The sequence below is a fragment of the Carya illinoinensis genome, chromosome 2 (genome assembly GCF_018687715.1).
Source record: "Carya illinoinensis cultivar Pawnee chromosome 2, C.illinoinensisPawnee_v1, whole genome shotgun sequence".
Taxonomy (NCBI): Eukaryota; Viridiplantae; Streptophyta; class Magnoliopsida; order Fagales; family Juglandaceae; genus Carya; species Carya illinoinensis.
Window position 1 is genome coordinate 5,111,162 of NC_056753.1, and position 19,308 is coordinate 5,130,469.

The 19,308-nt window shown below is 39.5% G+C and overlaps 1 protein-coding gene across 4 annotated transcripts; it reads right to left on the bottom strand.

The window, feature by feature from the left end:
- Nucleotides 1-972: 972 nt before the first annotated feature.
- LOC122298486 (K(+) efflux antiporter 2, chloroplastic-like) lies at nucleotides 973-19,238 on the bottom strand. 4 transcript variants are annotated; one of them, XM_043108250.1, is made up of 21 exons: nucleotides 18,996-19,237; nucleotides 16,970-18,679; nucleotides 16,358-16,541; nucleotides 16,169-16,259; nucleotides 9,595-9,731; nucleotides 9,438-9,497; nucleotides 9,169-9,288; nucleotides 8,691-8,759; nucleotides 8,165-8,230; nucleotides 7,465-7,554; nucleotides 6,886-6,990; nucleotides 6,682-6,810; nucleotides 6,184-6,393; nucleotides 5,056-5,205; nucleotides 3,729-3,782; nucleotides 3,538-3,596; nucleotides 2,914-2,980; nucleotides 2,665-2,841; nucleotides 2,492-2,548; nucleotides 1,517-1,591; nucleotides 973-1,399 (listed from the first exon to the last, which is right to left on the bottom strand). In XM_043108250.1, exons 2-21 carry the CDS (start codon nucleotides 18,580-18,582, stop codon nucleotides 1,274-1,276), a joined length of 3,639 nt encoding a protein of 1,212 aa, XP_042964184.1. In that variant the 5' UTR covers nucleotides 18,583-18,679; nucleotides 18,996-19,237; the 3' UTR covers nucleotides 973-1,273. The 4 variants fall into 4 exon arrangements, 1 of the variants encoding a protein (XP_042964184.1); XR_006239427.1 differs by lacking the exons at nucleotides 973-1,399; nucleotides 1,517-1,591; nucleotides 2,914-2,980 and having other exon boundaries at nucleotides 18,996-19,238; XR_006239429.1 differs by lacking the exons at nucleotides 973-1,399; nucleotides 1,517-1,591; nucleotides 2,492-2,548; nucleotides 2,914-2,980 and having other exon boundaries at nucleotides 2,810-2,841; nucleotides 5,013-5,205; nucleotides 18,996-19,238.
- Between the last annotated feature and the right edge of the window lie 70 nt (nucleotides 19,239-19,308).

Genomic DNA, 19,308 nt, shown 5'->3' on the forward strand with positions numbered 1-19,308 from the left:
TGTTTGGATTGAGATGAAGAAAATTTTGAGAAGATTTGCAAAAGCACCTAAGAAAAACAAATAAACAAATTCCAGAAAATTTGAGAAATGGGAATTGCTTGCAGCCTTCGTTTAACTGAGTATAAATGGTTTTTCTTATGGTACGGGCTTCTCACAATTTGAAGTTTGAACGTTGCATTCCTTCCATATGCAACGCATCAAACACGATGGAATTATTCAAGCTGCAATGCCTTAAATTATGACTGCAACATGCCATTTCATTAAGGCATGAATTTTCATATCCCAAATAAGCGAAACGTGGATGCCTACAAAACTCTAATCACGCCACAAAGCAACAAAAATGATGGAAAATGGTTTCCTCTACTTTTTTTCTACAAACAACATCAAATCCATCGCCATTGATGCCTATGTCATCCATCTAGATTTTGTTACTCATCATCTCCGTACACTATATTACACATTTTTTTAAATTTTTTAATTTTTTTTAAAATTTGTCTATTCATCATTCATATATTACACATTTGGTAAGAAAATAAAAAATTATATATGATGTATGGGGATGACGGGTAAAGTTTTTCTCTCTTATTAGAACCTTCATTACGATGTTGTCCATGTAAGGAGTGCTTCATTTGATGATCTTGTATTTTCAATATCTTCAGGTAAGGCCAGGTGGATGCCCTGCAACCCGGCCCATCCGCCCGTCATGCTAGGAGGGGATGGGCAGGCAATCCACCTGCCTCAAGTATGGGTATGGGTGGGTTCCAGACTACACGCCCATATAGGGCAGATAGTATCCCTACCTTTGGTAAAGGAAGGAGGACCTTTCTGGGAGAGACCTAAGATAAAAATTTCTAACGTCGAACTCCCCTCTTCTAGAGGTGAGTCCAACAGTTTTTATCTTTCCCACCTCCCACCCCAAGAGTGTACAAGAGACTGAAAAAGAAGAAACCAAATCCACTTCCCAATCACGCGTTGGTCTGGTGAACCGGAAATTAGTACTAGTGTATATTATAGAAAGGTTTGTCTACAACAAAAACATTAACAACGGAGTTTAGCAAAATTTACCCAGCATGGGAAAGCAACAACAAAATTAAAAAGAAAAAAAAAAAGGGAATAATCCATGAAAAAGCATACCTATGAAGGTCCCTTTTCCCTTTTTGTTTCTTTTTCCAGGATTTCTATGTACAATTTATAGCAAAAAACAAAAACGTAAGCCGCTATAAAGTTCTTCATGTTCCTTTTTTTCTTCTAGTTGGTTTATTCTCAATATTGTTTATATTGCCAGCGTCCCTTCAGTGACATGGTTCTCGTCCGAAGGATCTGAGGATTGAGTTTTGGGTCTACCAGCGCCTCGAGAAAATCCATAACCGAGAGAACTTCCAGTATTTTGACATAATAGCTGCACAAATAGACCATAAACTTGCAAATCTCCCTTATATTTTGGCTCAAAACGAGATAAAAGTGACCTGGTTCTCAACCATGATTGTATTGATTTAAATTTGGAAAAACATATTACCTCAGTCAGCTCCGACAAATGCCGGGACCTGAATTCATTGATTGTCGCTGCGATTTCGGATGCCGGTAGTTTTGCCTGAAGTAAACAAAAGAGCTAAGTGTCTAATATGAATGAAACATGCTAGCCGAAACGAAAACATTTAGTATTCATCTTCGAAAGATCGTTTGTGGCTGAATGCTAGTAGATTTTTTTTCCTCCCTTCCATGTTTCAAGTCACATTTTTGTTATTTTTCTTCCCCTTCTCAACCTATTAAAAAAGCATCATACATGTTCCATTTAAAACTGAGTTATTTTAAAGGCATGTTTGGGAAGAGATAAGATGAGAATTTTGAGAATACTAGTGAAATGATTTGTGAAAAGTAGTGAAATGGTTTGAATTAAGATGTTTTATTAGGTTTTAGGAAAGGTGAGAGAAAAATTCAATAGAAATATTATAAAGTTAAAATATTGTTAAAATATAATTTTTTAATATTATTTTTGTTTTGAAATTTGAAAAAGTAGTATTGTTTTTTGTGTTTTGTTTGAAATTTTGGAAAAATTGTAATGATTAGGTAATGATTAGATGAAAAAGTTGAAGATTTGAAATTAAAGTGTTTGTGTTTGAATGATGTTTGGGAAGGAAATTATAAAAAGTTTTAAGATGAGATGAGATCATCTCAGTTCCCAAACAAGTCCTTAGACCAATCAACAAAACTTGATTCATTTGTTTTTTTATAATAATGTCAATATCAGTGAGAATCGTGGGTAACAGCTCCTTTACATGACAGAATCTATGCTCATTCGATGACCAATGATTAACTAAACACTTCCCCTTCAATTATCAAATATGCAACTCGATTTAATTGCACACAACTAGCCATCACCCAATTGACTGCACAATGCATGCCATCACTCACCAATACAAAAAACATGTCAAATCACAAGACTTAAAAAAATCAAGTCCTACATGGACCACAGATACGATCAATTAGATACCTGAGCAAGAACAGCAGCTGCTAACTGCAGACTTGGTTCCAAGCTCTCTGGGACCACCTGCAAGCTTTCTTCACATCATGAGCTCACAAAACAAGGAAAGTTGAAAATTTACAATTATTTTTCCACCTTTATATACTTAGTTAATGATAAATAGCGTGCAGCAGACACCATACCGCTGTAGCCCCTGCCTTTTCCAAATTAAGGCCGTGATCAACATCATGAGCTCGGACAAAGGTCTTCACATTGGGGAAATACTTGCTCAAAGCCCAAACGGTTCTGTAATTTGCACCAGGGGTATCTAGAGTTACTGCTGCTGCACATGCTCTTTCAGCACCAACTTTATGAAGGACCTAGTCACCCAGTATAAAGAAAGTCAGATAATAAACCTGCAAGTAAGCATGCTTCCATAAAGTTTGCCACACCTCTCGACTACCAGCATCTCCAAAATACACAGGAAGGTCCAGGGCACGTCCAATGGCCACTCTATCACTGAAGACAGCAGACAACAAGGCGAAAAATTACGGCACCTTTAAGCTTTTCCTTTCAAAGTTGCTTTTAACCAAATTTCTTATAAAGATATTTCTTTTGTTTTGATGAGTAAGATTTCTTATAAAGATTAAAAGAATGGGATATTTAAGAGATAAATTTGAAGAAAAAAAAGATGGTCCCTCCTTGTCATATACATAGCAATAATTTTCTTTGACACCAAATTATTGTAGCATTCATTTTGACCAAAATAGATATCACGGAATATTATTTTTAAATGCCATATGAGTTCCCCTTGATGTCATTGGCAAAGAGAAAACACTCCAACATGAACTGAGCTATGCGGACTTGTTGTAGACTGTAAAATCCATGCTGTCAGAATAGACATGTTGACCATGAAGGCTACTTTTGCAATATTTTGGATGCAGGCATTTCCAAAGTGAAAGGACAACCATATTTTCGCACATCCTAATAATAGAATATTATCATAGAACTAATTATCCTGAACTTAAAGAACAATAATTGAAATATGTGCGAGTGATTAAAAGTCGATCAATTACCTCCTCACATCGAGAGCAACAAAAGGAATCAATCGCTCTGAAAGAAGCTGGGCAATGATCTGGAGCCAAAAGAAGCAGAAGGAAACAAGATACTACTGTTACAAAAGTACATATGTTATGTAGAAATTCCCTTTGCGTATCAATGATTTTTTACGAATTTATTTAACTGGACCTCCAAAATATTACTACACCTGGCCAACTCGTCCAAATCCACAAATGATGATGTGATCTTGTAAATCATCCGTCTGGAAAAATAATTCAAGACTAATTACTGAACATATGCATATAATTTCTGCGTCCATGATCCATCACATAAAGATCAGTACAAATAATATGCTATTTGCAGTCACCATATATGCAATCCGATGTATAAGAGTATATTTGCCTCTAGTGCCAGAAAACTCTACTTGTAAATAACATAAAGTAATGACACAAGAATATACTATCATATGAAATGCAAAGAAAATTTTACCCATATACCAAAATGTTTTGCAGGCCATAAAATTTAAATGATGGAAAATGCCAGAGACTTGAACAGAAATCAAAATGTCACATGTTTAATGGAAGAGACATCAAACACGGGCCCCAGGACATGTACATATCAAGCAACTGCTGGGGCACATTTACCAATCAGAGCACAACAGTCACAACTGGCCAGTGTGTGCCACTAGCAGACCTCATAAATTAAGAAAACTACCATTAGAAAGTTGGATGTGTCACCCTACCACCACATATCAGGAATCGCGATTTGATATCAGGAAACGCGATTTGACCAGCCTCCCAAAACAATTGTTCATTGCAAGTGGAGTTCAAACCAAACTGGCTAAAGTGCAGAGATTTCACGCTGAAGTAAAACTTCTTCACTTTTTTCACGTGTAAACTTCAATACCAATATACCATGTGTTTAAAATGCAAGGATGTACTTTTCTGCTAAGTTAAATCTATTTTGGTAAGCTTTTGTGAACTTAGAGTGGCAGCAAGCCAAGAAGGAAATTAAACACACATTATATGCACCTGATTCAGATTATCAATCACTTTCTAGTGACTTCCAACAGCCAACTACATTTGAAACTGCAAGAGGGCACAATTTTCCGAAGATAGAATTCAAAAAACAATCCGTGGCCTTGATAGAAAGGAACTTAGGAGATGAATAAAGCAACACCATTGCAATGCTGTTAAAATATGACCACTCTGTCTATTCTCCATCATTTAGCCTCACTGATACTTAAAAAATAGTCAACTTGCATGAACAGAATTTTATTTCATCTTCTTGAGCATCTGAAGATTTCATAATGTATCAGAATGGAAAAAAATGATGATCAGTCACCACATGGATTTTTTATGACTGCACTTCTGACAGGTAAAATTCAGTTTGTATTCCACTTATAAACGATGAACAGCAATAACATATAAAGTTCTGTAAACTAAAAGTGAGAATGCCTTCCCAGGATATCACTAGCTGCTTAAACACTTACTGTTTACAACCAATAGCAGCGGATTCTCACATAGACATTTTACCTCACTCTCAACGGGTAATAAACTTCGAACATCATGCAGCTCAAAGCGAGAGGCCATTAACTGGCCTCCAGCAGCTAGCCAAGGTGTGATGGCCATCGAAATTCCCACCACCAGAAACAGCAAAGATGATAGCTGAGAAGACATTATACCCTGCAGAAAACACCAGGTAGTGAAATGTAGCACTCACTTCTAATGGGAAAAAATGAATTAGGGGTTGTTTGGGAACTTAGATGAGATAAGAATTCAAACATTACTCATAATTTCCATCCCTTTGTTTCCTTCCCAAACATTTTTTTCTTATTGGCACCAGTTGTCCAAAAACAATGTCCTGACTAATCCCGGGGGTGCATAGGTTCTTGGCAAGGAGTTTCCTGCAAGTGCACCTTGGGTAATTCAAGGAGAAAACCCCCCAGTCCGATGGCCCTTAGAGATTGTTTGCACCCAAGAAGATTTAAACCTTAGACCTGGGGGGAGCATACCCCCAAGCCCAAGTCCTTTATCACTTAAGCCAACCCCTAGGGGTTTCCTTCCCAACCATTACTCAAACATAAAACACTTTAAATTTCAAATCTTCCACTTGTTCATCTAATCATTACCGTCATTAAAACTTTCCCAAACTCAAAACACAAAAAATAATACAGCTTTTTCAAATTTCAAAACGAAAATTATATTAAAACATTATGTTCAAACAATTTTTTAACTTAATAATATTTCTGTTCAACTTTTTCTCTCCTTTCCCAAAACCCAATAAAACATCTTAACTCAAACCATTTCACTACTATTCACAGAATTCTCATCTCATCTCATTGCCCAAACATGACCTTAGTGATAGTCGTGAAAATGACAACAATCTATATTTCCAAATCTGAACTATTTCAGCAGAATGTGTATGGTCTAGCCATTTGTATTCTTTGGCAGAAATGAGACGAAACACCTTAAATAACCATACCAAATATCATCTAGGAGCCTGACCAAATAATGGAGAAGGTTGCTTGCTATGAATTGTTAGAAGTATAAGGTGACAGAAAATCCAGCATACAGTATAAAATATGGTAAAGTAGAACAATTTGTTGAATGCAAACGTCTAAGTCTTACAGCAAAAATCTACTAGTTTATAAGAAGAAAAACCTGAGTAACAGCTTCACCAAAAGCCACAAAGGCAAATTCTCCACCCGGTGCCAGAAGAAGACCAACTCGTATTGCAGATATAATTGAAATACCAAAAAGCCTACCAACTAGAGCAACCAATATTGTCTTGCCACCAATCAAGAGTCCCAATGTCCCACTAATGACTGGAAAGTTTGAAACAAGAAGTTTTGGATCGATAGACATGCCAACCTGACAACCACAAAGACTTCCATCAATGACACATAGACAATATCATACTGCTTATTACTGTACACGAATGGTACTCAGATATTGAACTGGAGACATTTCTCGAATTTAGCCCATTGGAATTCAACAGTGCGAACAAAGATTTTCATATTTAGAATCTCCCTTATGAATAAACATCTAAAACACGTGGTCAACAAGTGGCTTTACTATCAAATACAACAGTGCTTATGGAGAATTAAGAAAAAGAACAGAAAAAGAGATCTTAATGAATGTCAACATTACTGTTCATACCGTCATGAAGAAGAGACCCAATAGAAGGCCACGATATGGAGCAATATCAGACTCAACCTGCAAAGAAAATTCAGTTTCTGCAAGGAGCAATCCAGCTAAAAATGCTCCCAATGCCATTGAAAGTCCAGCCTGCTCTAAGGAGGAGAAAAACAGAAAGTTGTTAGACAGAATATGAGAACAACAAATAATAAAATGCAGTCATACCCTGGCTGTAAGTAGACTGGTCCCCAGAATAACAAGAAGTGTATTGGCAGAGAATATTTCTGCATTTTGATTTTCTGCAATTTGTTTATAGATTGGTCGAAGCAACTGTAAAAACCACGGAATAGGAAAAAAAAATTTATCAGACCACTGAAAAGGAAATTTAATGTAACACAAGCTGTATTCCATATTATCAAATTTCATTGAGATACTGATGGAATCCATTAACTAGGAGAGAAACAAATCCCAGACATCTTATGAAAGGACACAAAAATGAAAGTAAAGAGAGTATTATTTTCTTTTCTAATCTTTTTTCTCTTCTTACAACTGTGAGCACAAGTTTAAGCACTAGGGCATTGATACCTAAAAATGGACTCTATATATCACTTATAAACCCCAAATAGTCATACCAATTACACAGAAGCTTCATCAAAATCCCCTTTGATAATATCATTGACCACAAAATTAATTCTAAACCATAGCACTCAATGGACCGCAGCGGATTCTATGTAATTATATGGTCAGAAGTATCCAATGTATAGTGCCAGGGTCATGTTAATCTCAGAGATGTCTGAAACTTACCAAGCGTCCACCGGCAATTATGGCAGCGATGGCAACCACTGCCTTAACAGCAGCCAGTCCAAGAGCTTCAGCAATGGCTTGGAAGCCAACCTGAAAGGCAACAGATGATTTTTCCTCATATGACAGAATAAGTGGCAGAAGAATCCATAGTGATGACAATAAAAAACAACAATAGGCACAACTATAAGTAAATATTGTCCAGATTTATACTTAGAAGAATTAATAAATTATTCTGTATTAAATGATCGTCTTTAGAGCACCACCAAAGGCTGCATATAACTCCTAAATGTTAACACGCTTTACTAAAACAGAACACCAGGAAGACTTCAGTTCCCTTAATAATGAAACAAAGATGCAGCACCAAGGAACTTCTGAGGGAAAGAAAGGCATGATAATATGGAACGCCTTTTTATTGAACAACGTGATATATCCATCTGTAGTGCAACACTATTGTTTACTATTTTTACAGTTAACAGGTTAACTTCTTTTTTACCAGAAGTTAACAGATTAACATATGTAGGGTTTCAAGTACCATCGGCCCTTACACAGTTCATAGAATAACTATTTTGACCATGATCACAGATCATGTTTGAGTCATGAATAAGTACTGGCAGTGCCTCAGTAAATAAGTATTCTTGGCATTAATCGCCATATGTAATCAAATAATAATAAGGAAAACCCAAGGAAAAGAAAATATTACCCCGCCTTTGGATGAATTGGGTGAAATAAGAGGAATGAGTATCAGCAAAACAACAACAGCCAAATCCTGTAAGAAACCGAAATAAAGAAAACAATTATTCTTGAAACCCTATTTTTCTCTCAAAAATTATGATAAACTTAGAAGAGCAAAGTGCAGCCATGAGAAAAACAAGAAGGAATGGATATTCTTTTTTTTTTTTATGTCAGGGAACCTCTCCAAGGCAAGGCCCTTTGCACCACTGCAGAGTAAACCTCAATCCCGTGCGTGGAATGGATATTCTTATCAAGAAAGAAGGCTTTATGGGAGCTAAATACGAATATTATGCCTCTTTACATATTAGTTTCATATTTTCCTCCTTGCTTATTGTGAAGATAGAGACACATGGCATGGTAAGCATCAACGTGTATGTCAGCAAACAAGAAGCAGTTAAGGCAGGAATATCATCTGAATAAAAGAGCTGCAATATCTCATTCAAGACATTTATTTCCAGGCAAGATGCTTCTTACAACATACTTTCATAACTAACCTGGAAAAGCAAAACAGAAAATGCAGCACGTCCATGGCGTGATGTGCTCTCACCTCGTTCTTGCAACACCTGCAAAGGAGGTCAACAAGATTGCTTCACTTATCTACTCATAAAATATCAAATCATGGATTCCTGCCGTTTTCACTGACACAGATAAATTAAGTGACATGTTCAACCAGTGTCATAAGAGGCTGTGATTCACATATCGTAATATCATGGATCAAGTCCAACAGGTAGTTTTTGAAGATTTTGCAAGACTTTAGAAGTAATTAATACTTGAAGGTGAAACATGATTCAAAGAATACATGAGTCTAATTTCTAGTATTAGATTCTTAAGAATATTTCATAGTGGTGAAGTGTTTCGTTTAGGAGGTTTATATATTGGTAAAATTGGCGTCAAAATTAGGGTCCTAGTACAGGGAAACGGGAATGTCTTAGAAGTGGGAGCCAAAAATGCTCATTATAGCTACAATGTTACCTGCAATACAACAGCAGTAGATGATAAAGCCAGGCCATTCCCAATGACAATTGCAGCAGGACCAGTCTGCCCGCAAACAAAACGGGCAACCAAGCCAACCACCACTGCTGTCACCAAAACCTGCATTTGTTATGCATATTAAGAGTCAACGGTAAACCAAACACGTGATTTTTTCATTGGAAATATAAGTTTCATAAAAAATTAAGGAAAAAAAGAGGCACTAACTAAACACAGATGAAAACCCATAAAAGACAAAGTGTCTCAATCACCTGAGCAGAGCCTAAACCAAAAACATATTTCTTCATGGAACTTAGCCTTTCAACAGAGAGCTAAAATATCCAATTCAAAACATCAGTCAATGACTTTTCATTAGAACAGATAAAATACAAAGATAGAACAGCAAGATTTTATAAAAATAAACCCCACCTCAAGGCCAATATTGAATAACAAGAAAACAACTCCAAATTCAGCAATTGCCTTTGTCCCATGGACATGACGAATGATGGAAAGGCCATAGGGCCCAATCAAGATCCCAGCAGCCAAGTAACCAAGAACGGGACTTCCTGTAAGTACAGCAGATAAAATATACACCATCAATGAAACACTGTAGAAAACTTTGATCATAAACTGAGAGAGAGAGAGAGAGAGAGAGAGAGAGCAGTAACATAGGTGCAGTTGATGGCCAGGTGTATAAAGAACCAGAAACATTTTTTACACCAAAAACATTTCTGGACAAGTTCAAGAAAGCTAACTAGATGGCAAACAAAGAAAGTGATCTATAGAATGGAAAAAAACTTCTTGATAGTTTGTTGGTTAAGAGTTCTGTTCAGTGATATGTGATCACACAACTTTTTAGTAAACAAGAATTTCATTGATGATATAAAGCAGCCTAGCCCAAGTACACAGGACATATACAAGAGCAACACCTATGCATGAGTGTTTAGCGATCCAAGAAAATCATGGCTATTCAAGCCATTGAAATCTGTTAGAATCAACCAATTGAATAAATTGTTTTTAAAAAATCTTTCTCGTTTGTATGTCCTGGAGTCTTCTTGTCTCGGAACTCTTTTTCTCTCTGTACATCTAAGAGAAATCCATGGTTTCTTTTCGCTGTTTTCACATTCATGTCATTGATGATGGTGGCATTTAGTGGTGTTTAGTTATAGTTTGTTTATTTTCTAGAAATAGTTACGTTGGGATGGGGATATTGAGAAATGTTTTGGTTGAAAAGAAGTGTTTTGAGTTTTGAAAAATTAAATGAGAAATGGTGGAGATGCACGGAGAGTAGTTGTCGTACAGTGAATCACATTTTCATAGCCCAAACTTCCATGGGTTGGTTGGCTGCCTCAGTGCAGGAAGTTTTAGGCTGTGGGGGTTCTTCTGAGTTCATCAGATCAAGACGAAGTGGTTCTCAGGCATTAGTCTTACAGCAGCAGCGTAACTCTCATGGGAGGTTTTTATCTTTATCAGAGCTTGGCCAAGGGAAGAGAAGTGGTATGCTAGTGATACCAGAAGGGAGAAGGGGGGTAGGGTGGAGGAACCTTGGGGATTTACTGAAGGAAATGGTTGCAGCATCCTCTGTCGTTGAAGGGAAAAACAGAGGAAAATCACAGTGGTGGTCTTCATCGTCCCAACCCTTACCTCCATCGCAGGGTCCCTCTCCTTCGTACAGAGAAGTGTTGTCTCGAGCCCCAAAACATGTAGAGAGGACAGGTGAGCCATCCCCTACAGTAATAGCTCAGACTTGTGGGAAGTTTGACAAGAGAGTGTCGGGGCTTAATATGGCAAACGTGCTGCATGCGAAGGCTGAAATGGAGAAACAGATGGGGACTTTGCAGATGAATATGGGTGTGCTGAAATGCTGCGTTGAGGAGATAAGTACCCTTGCCGAGCTGGGCCAGGAACAAGAGTCGCTTTTGGCTTCTGAAGACCCAGTAGATTTTGGGTTTAACTCTAAGGGTAAGGGCCTGGTGATAGATGGGCCACAAGGGCCTAAGGAAGTAACTTATGTAGACCCAGGTCCACATCCGTCTAAAATACTTATGTAGGCTGAAACAATTCACCCGGCCCAGGCTCAGGTCCAGCTTCCACAACCTTCAAACCGAATCCAGCCGATACAAACCCAGACTCAGGCCCAGGCCCCAGCCCAGGTCCAGCACATAGCTCAGAACCTCATTCAACCTCATACGACGCCGTCGAGCTCCGTAAGTCCTTCGACAACCCAACCATCGGTGATGGGTCAGGGGTTAATGCCGGAGGTAGGGGATTCGCCAGCAAGTTCAGAGGGGTCAGAAGGTTCGCCGGAGAGGCCAAAGGTGCCAGAGGATGTGCCGAAAAGGACAGAATCTAGAACTGCCGTTGTGCGAAGGGATGAGAGGCCATCATCTGAACTTTGGGTGGCCAGTCTGGCACCGGATAGTGCACAGACTAGGTGAACCGAAATGGAAGGAGGCCTCGCCGTCCCTTTGACTATGGCCGGAAAACGTATGAGTGTACCGTGGCTCTCAGGGCTTCCGTCAGATATTTTTTCTTGAGAAACAGAGGGGCATGATGGTATTAGGTTGTAGGAGAGCAATTCTAATGTTATAGTGAAGTCTTCTGAAGTCGTTGAGGTAGCCAGGGATGAGTTTATTAGAAATTGTGATGCAGTTGCAGAATCAGGGTCCCTTCAGTTGACACTGGTAGATAAAGACTGCTCTGATGGGGAGGGGGCTGTGTTAACCACTTTATGCAAAATCCCACCTAGTTTTAAAAATGATAAATGTCCTTCTAACTGGGTTTCCAAAAAGGTGGAGGAGATACAAGCTGTTATTGGGATTTCGTATGAAGGAGATGAAGATAAATTTATGGCCCTTCTTATGGAAATTGAAGAGAGGCGGTCGAAGTCAGAGACTAAGCAGAATAGGGAGCTTAAAAGGCTAACTTGTTCCATTAATTATGATGCAAAGGAGGGAAGCAGTGGTAGGGATAGAGTGAAAGGGAGGGGCAATCTCAGTTTACATGCGGCCTAAGCTCATCTCTTGGAATGTGCGGGGGCTTAACGATCGCAATAAACGCCTCCGTATCAAATATTTATTGCGGTTGTGGAAGGGGGATGTGGTATGTTTTCAAGAAACTAAACTTGGTTTTATTGATAGAAAAATTGTGCAGAGTTTATGGGGGTGCTCGTATGTGGGATGGGCCTATATGGCCTCTTTGGGAGCTTCAAGCGAAGTATTATTAATGTGGGATAGAAGAGTGGTTGAGGCAATTGAGGAGTGTATCGGGGAGTACACGGTAGCGACACTTTCCAAAAATGTGGTTGACGGGTGGGCATGGGCTTTTGCAAGGTCTTACGGGCCGAATGTGGACAGAAAAAGGAGGCGGCTTTGGGAAGAGTTGGCAGGTCTGCACTCTTTGTGGGATGTACAATGGTGCATGTTGGGGGGGGGGGGGGGGGGGGGGGGGGGGGGATTTCAACATTACTTGCTTCCCTATTGAGAGATCAAGGCACTACTGGAATTCTGCGGCCATGGAGGAGTTCTCCGAGTTCATCTTTGAGCTGGATCTCATGGATCTCCCCCTTACAAGGGGCGAGTTCACTTGGTCAAACGGTTGGGTTTGGTCGAAATTGGATAGATTCCTTATTTCTTCTGCATGGGAAGCACACTATCTGGAGGTTTGTCAGAAACGGCTAGCCAGAATAAATTCAGACCACTTTCCTATTCTATTAGATTGTGGGGGTATTCATAGTGGGCGTCGGTACTTCAAATTTGAAAACATGTGGCTTGCAGCGGATGGGTTTGTAGAGATGGTCTGTACTTGGTGGGCCTCATATCAGTTCATTGGCACCCCTAGCTTTATTCTTGCAGGTAAATTGAAGGCACTGAAACAAGATATGAAGAAGTGGAACTTGGAAGTATTTGGCCACATTGACAATCAGAAGTCTACTCTCCTGGAGGAATTGCAAGAACTAGAGAGGAGGGAGCTGTTGGGAGAGACCTCAGAGGAGGTGCTTGTGTGGAAGGGCACGGTTTTGGCAAATCTAGAGAGGGTCTTGCTGTCAGAGGAGATTTCCTGGTGCCAAAAATCCAGAACTCTTTGGTTGAAAGAAGGTGACAGGTGCACGAAATACTTTCACAAAGTGGCCAATTCACACTAGCGCAGTAACGCCATTGAATCTCTACATTCAGATAACCAAGTGATATCTTCTGCTTCTGATTTAGAAAACCATATTGGGAATTATTATGAGTGCCTTCTTTCAGAACCGGCTGGTTGGAGGCCAAAGCTGAATGCCCTGTCCTTTAAAACAATCAATCTTCAGAGTGTGATTGCTTTGGAGAGACCATTTGAGGAAGACGAGATTTACAAGGTCATCTCTAGTATGGCCAAAGACAAAGCGCTGGGGCCGGATGGGTTGGGACATCATTAAAGGTGATGTTTTGCAAGTCTTTAGTGAATTTCATTCTTTTTAAAAGTTTGAAAAATCTCTTAATGCGACATTCATTGCTCTCATACCTAAGAGAGACGGGGCTTCGGTTATTGAGGATTTCCGCCCTATAAGCTTGATTAGTGGTGTATGTAAAATTATCTCGAAGGTCCTTGCCAACCGTCTAAGCCTGGCGCTGGAACAGATTATCTCCAAGCCTCAGAATGCTTTTATTCGTGGAAGGCAAATTCTTGACTTGGTGCTCATTGCAAATGAGTACTTGGATCATAGACTGAGGGAGGGTGAACCAGGTATTTTATGCAAGCTTGACATGGAGAAGGCTTATGATCATGTGAATTAGGAGTTTCTTCTGTATATGCTTAGGAGGAGTGGTTTTGGCGATAGATGGATTGCTTGGATGTGTCACTGCATTTCAACAGCTCGGTTCTCAGTTTTAGTAAATGGTACACCGGCTGGTTTCTTTGACAGTTCTCGCGGTTTGAGGCAAGGAGACCCTTTATCTCCCCTCCTGTTTGTTATAGTTATGGAGGCTCTTAGCCAAATGGTTCAACAGCTCGGTTCTCAGTTTTAGTAAATGGTATACAGGCTGGTTTCTTTGACAGTTCTCGTGGTTTGAGGCAAGGAGACCCTTTATCTCCCCTCATGTTTGTTATAGTTATGGAGGCTCTTAGCCAAATGGTTCAGGCAGCTGCTAGTGGAGGTTTCTTATCTGGCTTCAAGGTGAGTAACGGCACGATTATGATCTCTCATTTATTATTTGCAGATGATACCCTACTCTTTTGTGAAGCAAATAGGAACCAGATCCAAACTCTATGGGCATTGTTACTTTGTTTTGAAGCAGTGTCGGGGCTCAAGGTGAATCTTAGCAAGTCTGAGATGGTTCCAGTAGGTGCGGCTTCAAATACACGCAGTTTAGCAAGTATATTGGATTGCCAGGCGTCTTCGTTGCCTTTGAAATAGCTGGGACTTCCTCTGGGAACTACTTTTAAGGTTAGAGCGATTTGGGATGGGGGTAGTAGAGAAGATAGAGAAAAGACTGGCTGGCTGGAAACGGATGTACTTATCGAAAGGTGGTCGACTCACTCTTATTAAGAGCACCCTTACAAACCTTCCCACTTATTTTCTATCTTTGTTCCCTTTGCCACCAAGGGTGGGAAACAAAATTGAGAAACTCTTTAGGGCATTCCTATTGAGGGGGCATGGGGGAGGAGAAGAAATTCCATCTAGTTAGATGGAAGACAGTTTGTGATCCAGTCGTACAGGAGGGGTTGGGTGTGTGTGATTTGAGAACTTTCAATAAAGCTCTTTTGGGGAAATGGTTATGGAGATACCAATCAGAGGGGGATGCATTGTGGAAGGAAATTAGTGTCGCTCGCTATGGAGATACCTGGGGCGGTTGGTGTTCCAACGAAGGGAGAGGGGGGTATGGTGTGGGTTTATGGAAGTGTATAAGGAGGAAGTGGTCTTGTTTCGAGAAACATATTCGATTTATTGTGGGAGAAGGCAATAGAATCAGTTTTTGGCGGAACGTGTGGTGTGGAAATCATGCTCTGGAAAAAGCTTTTCCGAACCTTTATCGTATTGCTATTAATAGAGAGGATTCGGTTGCGGATATGCAGTCCCTTTATAATGGCACTTATCAGTGGGATGTTCTTTTCAACAGGGACTTTCATGATTGGGAATTATCTTCTGTTTCAGATCTTTTCAGACTTCCATACTCCATGGGGACTCTGATGGCACAGTGTGACTGTGTGAAGTGGAGGTCTGATAATCAGAAGAAATTTACGGTAAATGCGTATTACAAAATTTTGACCACACAAAACCATCCTCTGTTCCCTTGGAAGAATATTTGGCGGTCGCGTGTACCCTCCAAAGTAGCATTCTTCGTTTGGAACGCAGCACTTGGGAAGATCTTGACCACGGATAATTTGAGGAAAAGGGGGTGTGTAGTGATGGATTGGTGCTATATGTGCAAAAAGAATGGAGAATTTGTGGATCACTTTCTACTACATTGTGAGATTACAAGCAAGATATGGGATGAGATTTTCCAAAGGGTCAACATTGTTTGGGTTATGCCTTTGAGGGTAGTGGACCTGCTAGGGTGTTGGAGGAAGATACAAGGTTGCCAGCAAGTGGCAGCAGTATGGAAGATGATCCCACTATGTATCATATGGTGTATTTGGTTGGAAAGAAATGCGCGATGCTTTGAAGACAAGGAACGCACTATGGAGGAACTAAAGAACTTTTTCTTTCAAACTTTATTGCTTTGGTTCTCTACTATTGTACTAAATGGGGATAATGTCCATCATTTCTTGTCTTTGATTCCTCGCTTGTAGAATGTTTTTAGGTACCTGATGTATACTTCCTATATACACGGGCCATGCCTGTTTTCTTCTAATCAATAATATTTATCTTTTACTTATCAAAAAAAAAAAATCTTTCTAAGCACATCCATTGACCACGATTGTGCTCCTAAATGAGTTCAAATTCTGAAAACATCTACAACTGCAACCTCATTACATTCAACAACAAAGTTCAAGGCTAGTTAAAAGTATATAGGAATGCAAATACCTCCAGGAATATTCTGAAATATAGGCACAAATATTACACTAGCAAGCAGTAACCACAACATGTCGAAGAGGGAAGCTTCCTCCGCATTCACCTAAGAAATGATTGTTTACATGATCAGATTGAACAGTTGTAGACATGTGGACTTGAGACCAAAAAGTGGAAGTAGTGCAGGGAAATATGATGGCATACCTCTTCATGCGGAAGCTGAGCAATTAGTTTTTTAACTCTCTTAGGTATTTTCCGTAATTGTCGAATCAGAGGCTTTGCACTTGAGGATACTTCTTCTATACCAGCTTCAACACTAGTGCCGACAACATCTGGAGGTTGCAGCAGCTGAGTATTCCTCTCAGCTCGATTAGTATAGAAGGTGACCCTGTGATATATTTCAGCATCTTGTGATCAGTGGAAGGCAAAATTTTATGATAGGTATAAAAAGCTCATCAAAAAATCAAGGCACGGGATGGTCTATCTGAAAAACTAAAAAAGAAAATATATATAATATTTAAGGCATTCAAGAACTGCCTGCCTTCCTTTTTTTCTTTCTCTGGCAACACCAAGAGGGTATGACCCAAGAAATAAAAATCAGAAAACCACAAATGGGAACCTAGAAATGTAAAGAGTTGACAAAACTAAAATGACCAATTATTAGGGGGAAAACCTGAATTTAGTAGTGACACATAACATTCGTAAAGAAAATAATATTATTCTTTCAGAAACAGATATTTAGATCAGATGACTCATGCACACAGACTGAATAATAATAATTGAAACCAAGAAGTAGGATGCATGTGTGATACATACCCTGCTCCAAATAGCAACAACCCAACAACTAGCTTGGGCCATTGCTTCCTCACAGACTCCATGAGACCATGGAAAACTGATGATGGTGTCAACTCAGTCCCATCTACAGTAAAGGAGAAAAATGATGCAGAAAAGAAGCGAGAAGATTTCTTTACTAATGCCTTGGGAGCATTAAAGGGTGACATCTCCTTTGTCAAATCCTTCTGCATGTCCTGTTTTTTTGTCTGAACCGCAGTCTTTGATTTTTCTGCTTCTAATTCAGCTTCCTTAGGTGAGTCTAGAGTTAACTTTCCATTCTCATGATCACTCTGATCATCAGATTGATTCAAGTATTCAGAACTCTGATTGCTTTTTCCAGGTTGACTATCTGGTAAAGGCTTGACAACAAAGGAATCACCATCAGTTGACACATCACTGTCCCTTTCAACAGAAACATCACCAGAAACACCTTGGTCTGTGTTCTCCTCCTCAATCACGGCCTGTCCTTGGATCGTTTCTGAAGGATCAGCATAAGAACTAGACAGATGTTTATCTGCCCTCTGTAATGCAATCTCTGCGTCATTCACACGTTGTGTGGCCTCAAGTTCAAAGGCAACAGCTTGTTCTGCTAAAAGCATAATGTTCGTCACATCCTCCTCTGCTTTCAAGGCATCGAGTTGCGCTTTCTCTGCAACTTCATTCAACCTGCCCACTTCCTTCTGCAACTCCTCCTTTTTACTCTGTACACGCCTCAACTCTACCTCACAATTTGTCAAATTCTCCTGACATTCCTTAATCTCTTTCTGAGCAGCTGGAAGCGCTTTTTCCACTTCATTAATTTTATTTTCCACATCACGCTCTCCAGAATCTTCCAAAGAATTATTTCCTCCTTTTGCAACCTCCAACGATTCTACCACCACCTGAAGCCTTGACTCGGCTAATGAGAGAGCCATTGTTGCTTTTTGAACAGCTTCCTTGGCAATGCACTCTTCATTCACTATCTCTTGGATAGCATCAAGGGTAGAATTAACATCATTCCAAGCACTTGCTGCGTCATCCTGCAAGGCAATTGCAGTCTCCGATATCCTCTGAGCCTTTTCCTCAAAAACAGTGCTATTGAGCCGTGCAACCTCTAGTTCTTTCATTGCCTTTTGCAATAATTCCCTCAGTTCATCCACGCTAGGTACTTCCACTTCTTCTCCTTGCCCCTCTTCTTCTCTGAAACCACTAAACTCACCACCATCAACTCCTGAGTTTTCATCACTAATTTCCATGAAATCCACATTTTGACCATTCCCATTAGCATATGCTAAAGAATCATTACTTTGACACCATGTCCAAACTGCTCTTGACCCTTTAAAGAAAGACCATCTCAAATTTGAACTCCAAAATTGACTATGAAAGTCACCAGTGTCAACCCTAGTTGAGTTCCTGGAACTACTAGAAGCAATAATTTCTTTTGACTTCTTACTTAAATGTGGCTTCAAAATAACTCTCGAATTACCCATAAAGTTGCAGCCAAAACCTCTGCTTTTAAACTGCGAATGGGAATTAAAACGATACAAAGCCTTATAGCTTGTACCCTCACAGCCATGGTACACCTTCGGCTGCCTAAAACTACAAGCAAAATCCATATCTCTCAACCTTTGTGGAAGATTACCCTACGGTGAAAATATCTTCATACAAACTCGACAATATTTTTCAGACATACGACACCCTGTGGTCAAGCACCTGGTAAAAGAGAATCAAATTCAAAAAATGAAACGTAAATTTTAAAAAACTGAATCCTGTCCTCATTACTTCCGTATAAAACCGATTTTCAACAACCCTAGAACCACGAAAATATGCGTAGGGATGTTGCATATACCCACATAGGCTCATAAATCATGTTATTTTGTATGCCAGAATGAATGTGATCGAATAAAAATTGGCATTATTTTATGCTGCTAGCCATGAGCACCAGTGATCCTCACAGCGTGAAAATAATTAATACATGTATATAAAAATCTATGCGTACGTAGGCATGTGTATGAATGGCTGGACTAACCGATCATTATTAGGAACTTTGAGATCGAGCCGAGAAAATCAATGGCGGATTGTTCGAGAAGTTACGGGTGGAAAATGAAGCAACTAAGAACAAATCGATTAGACCTTATATCATTGGACTTTTCTTCTTTGTAGTAAATGAATATAGTTTCTCACACTAGGCACTGCTTTCTCTGTACTTTCTCGCCGTTTGTTTGGAAGGTAAGAAACGCCGAGAAAAATGAGAGTTGTCTGAGAAATCATGCTCATTGGTGGACTAATTTTAAGTTAAGTGACTTTACAGAAATGACCTTCATGAATTATAATAATACCAG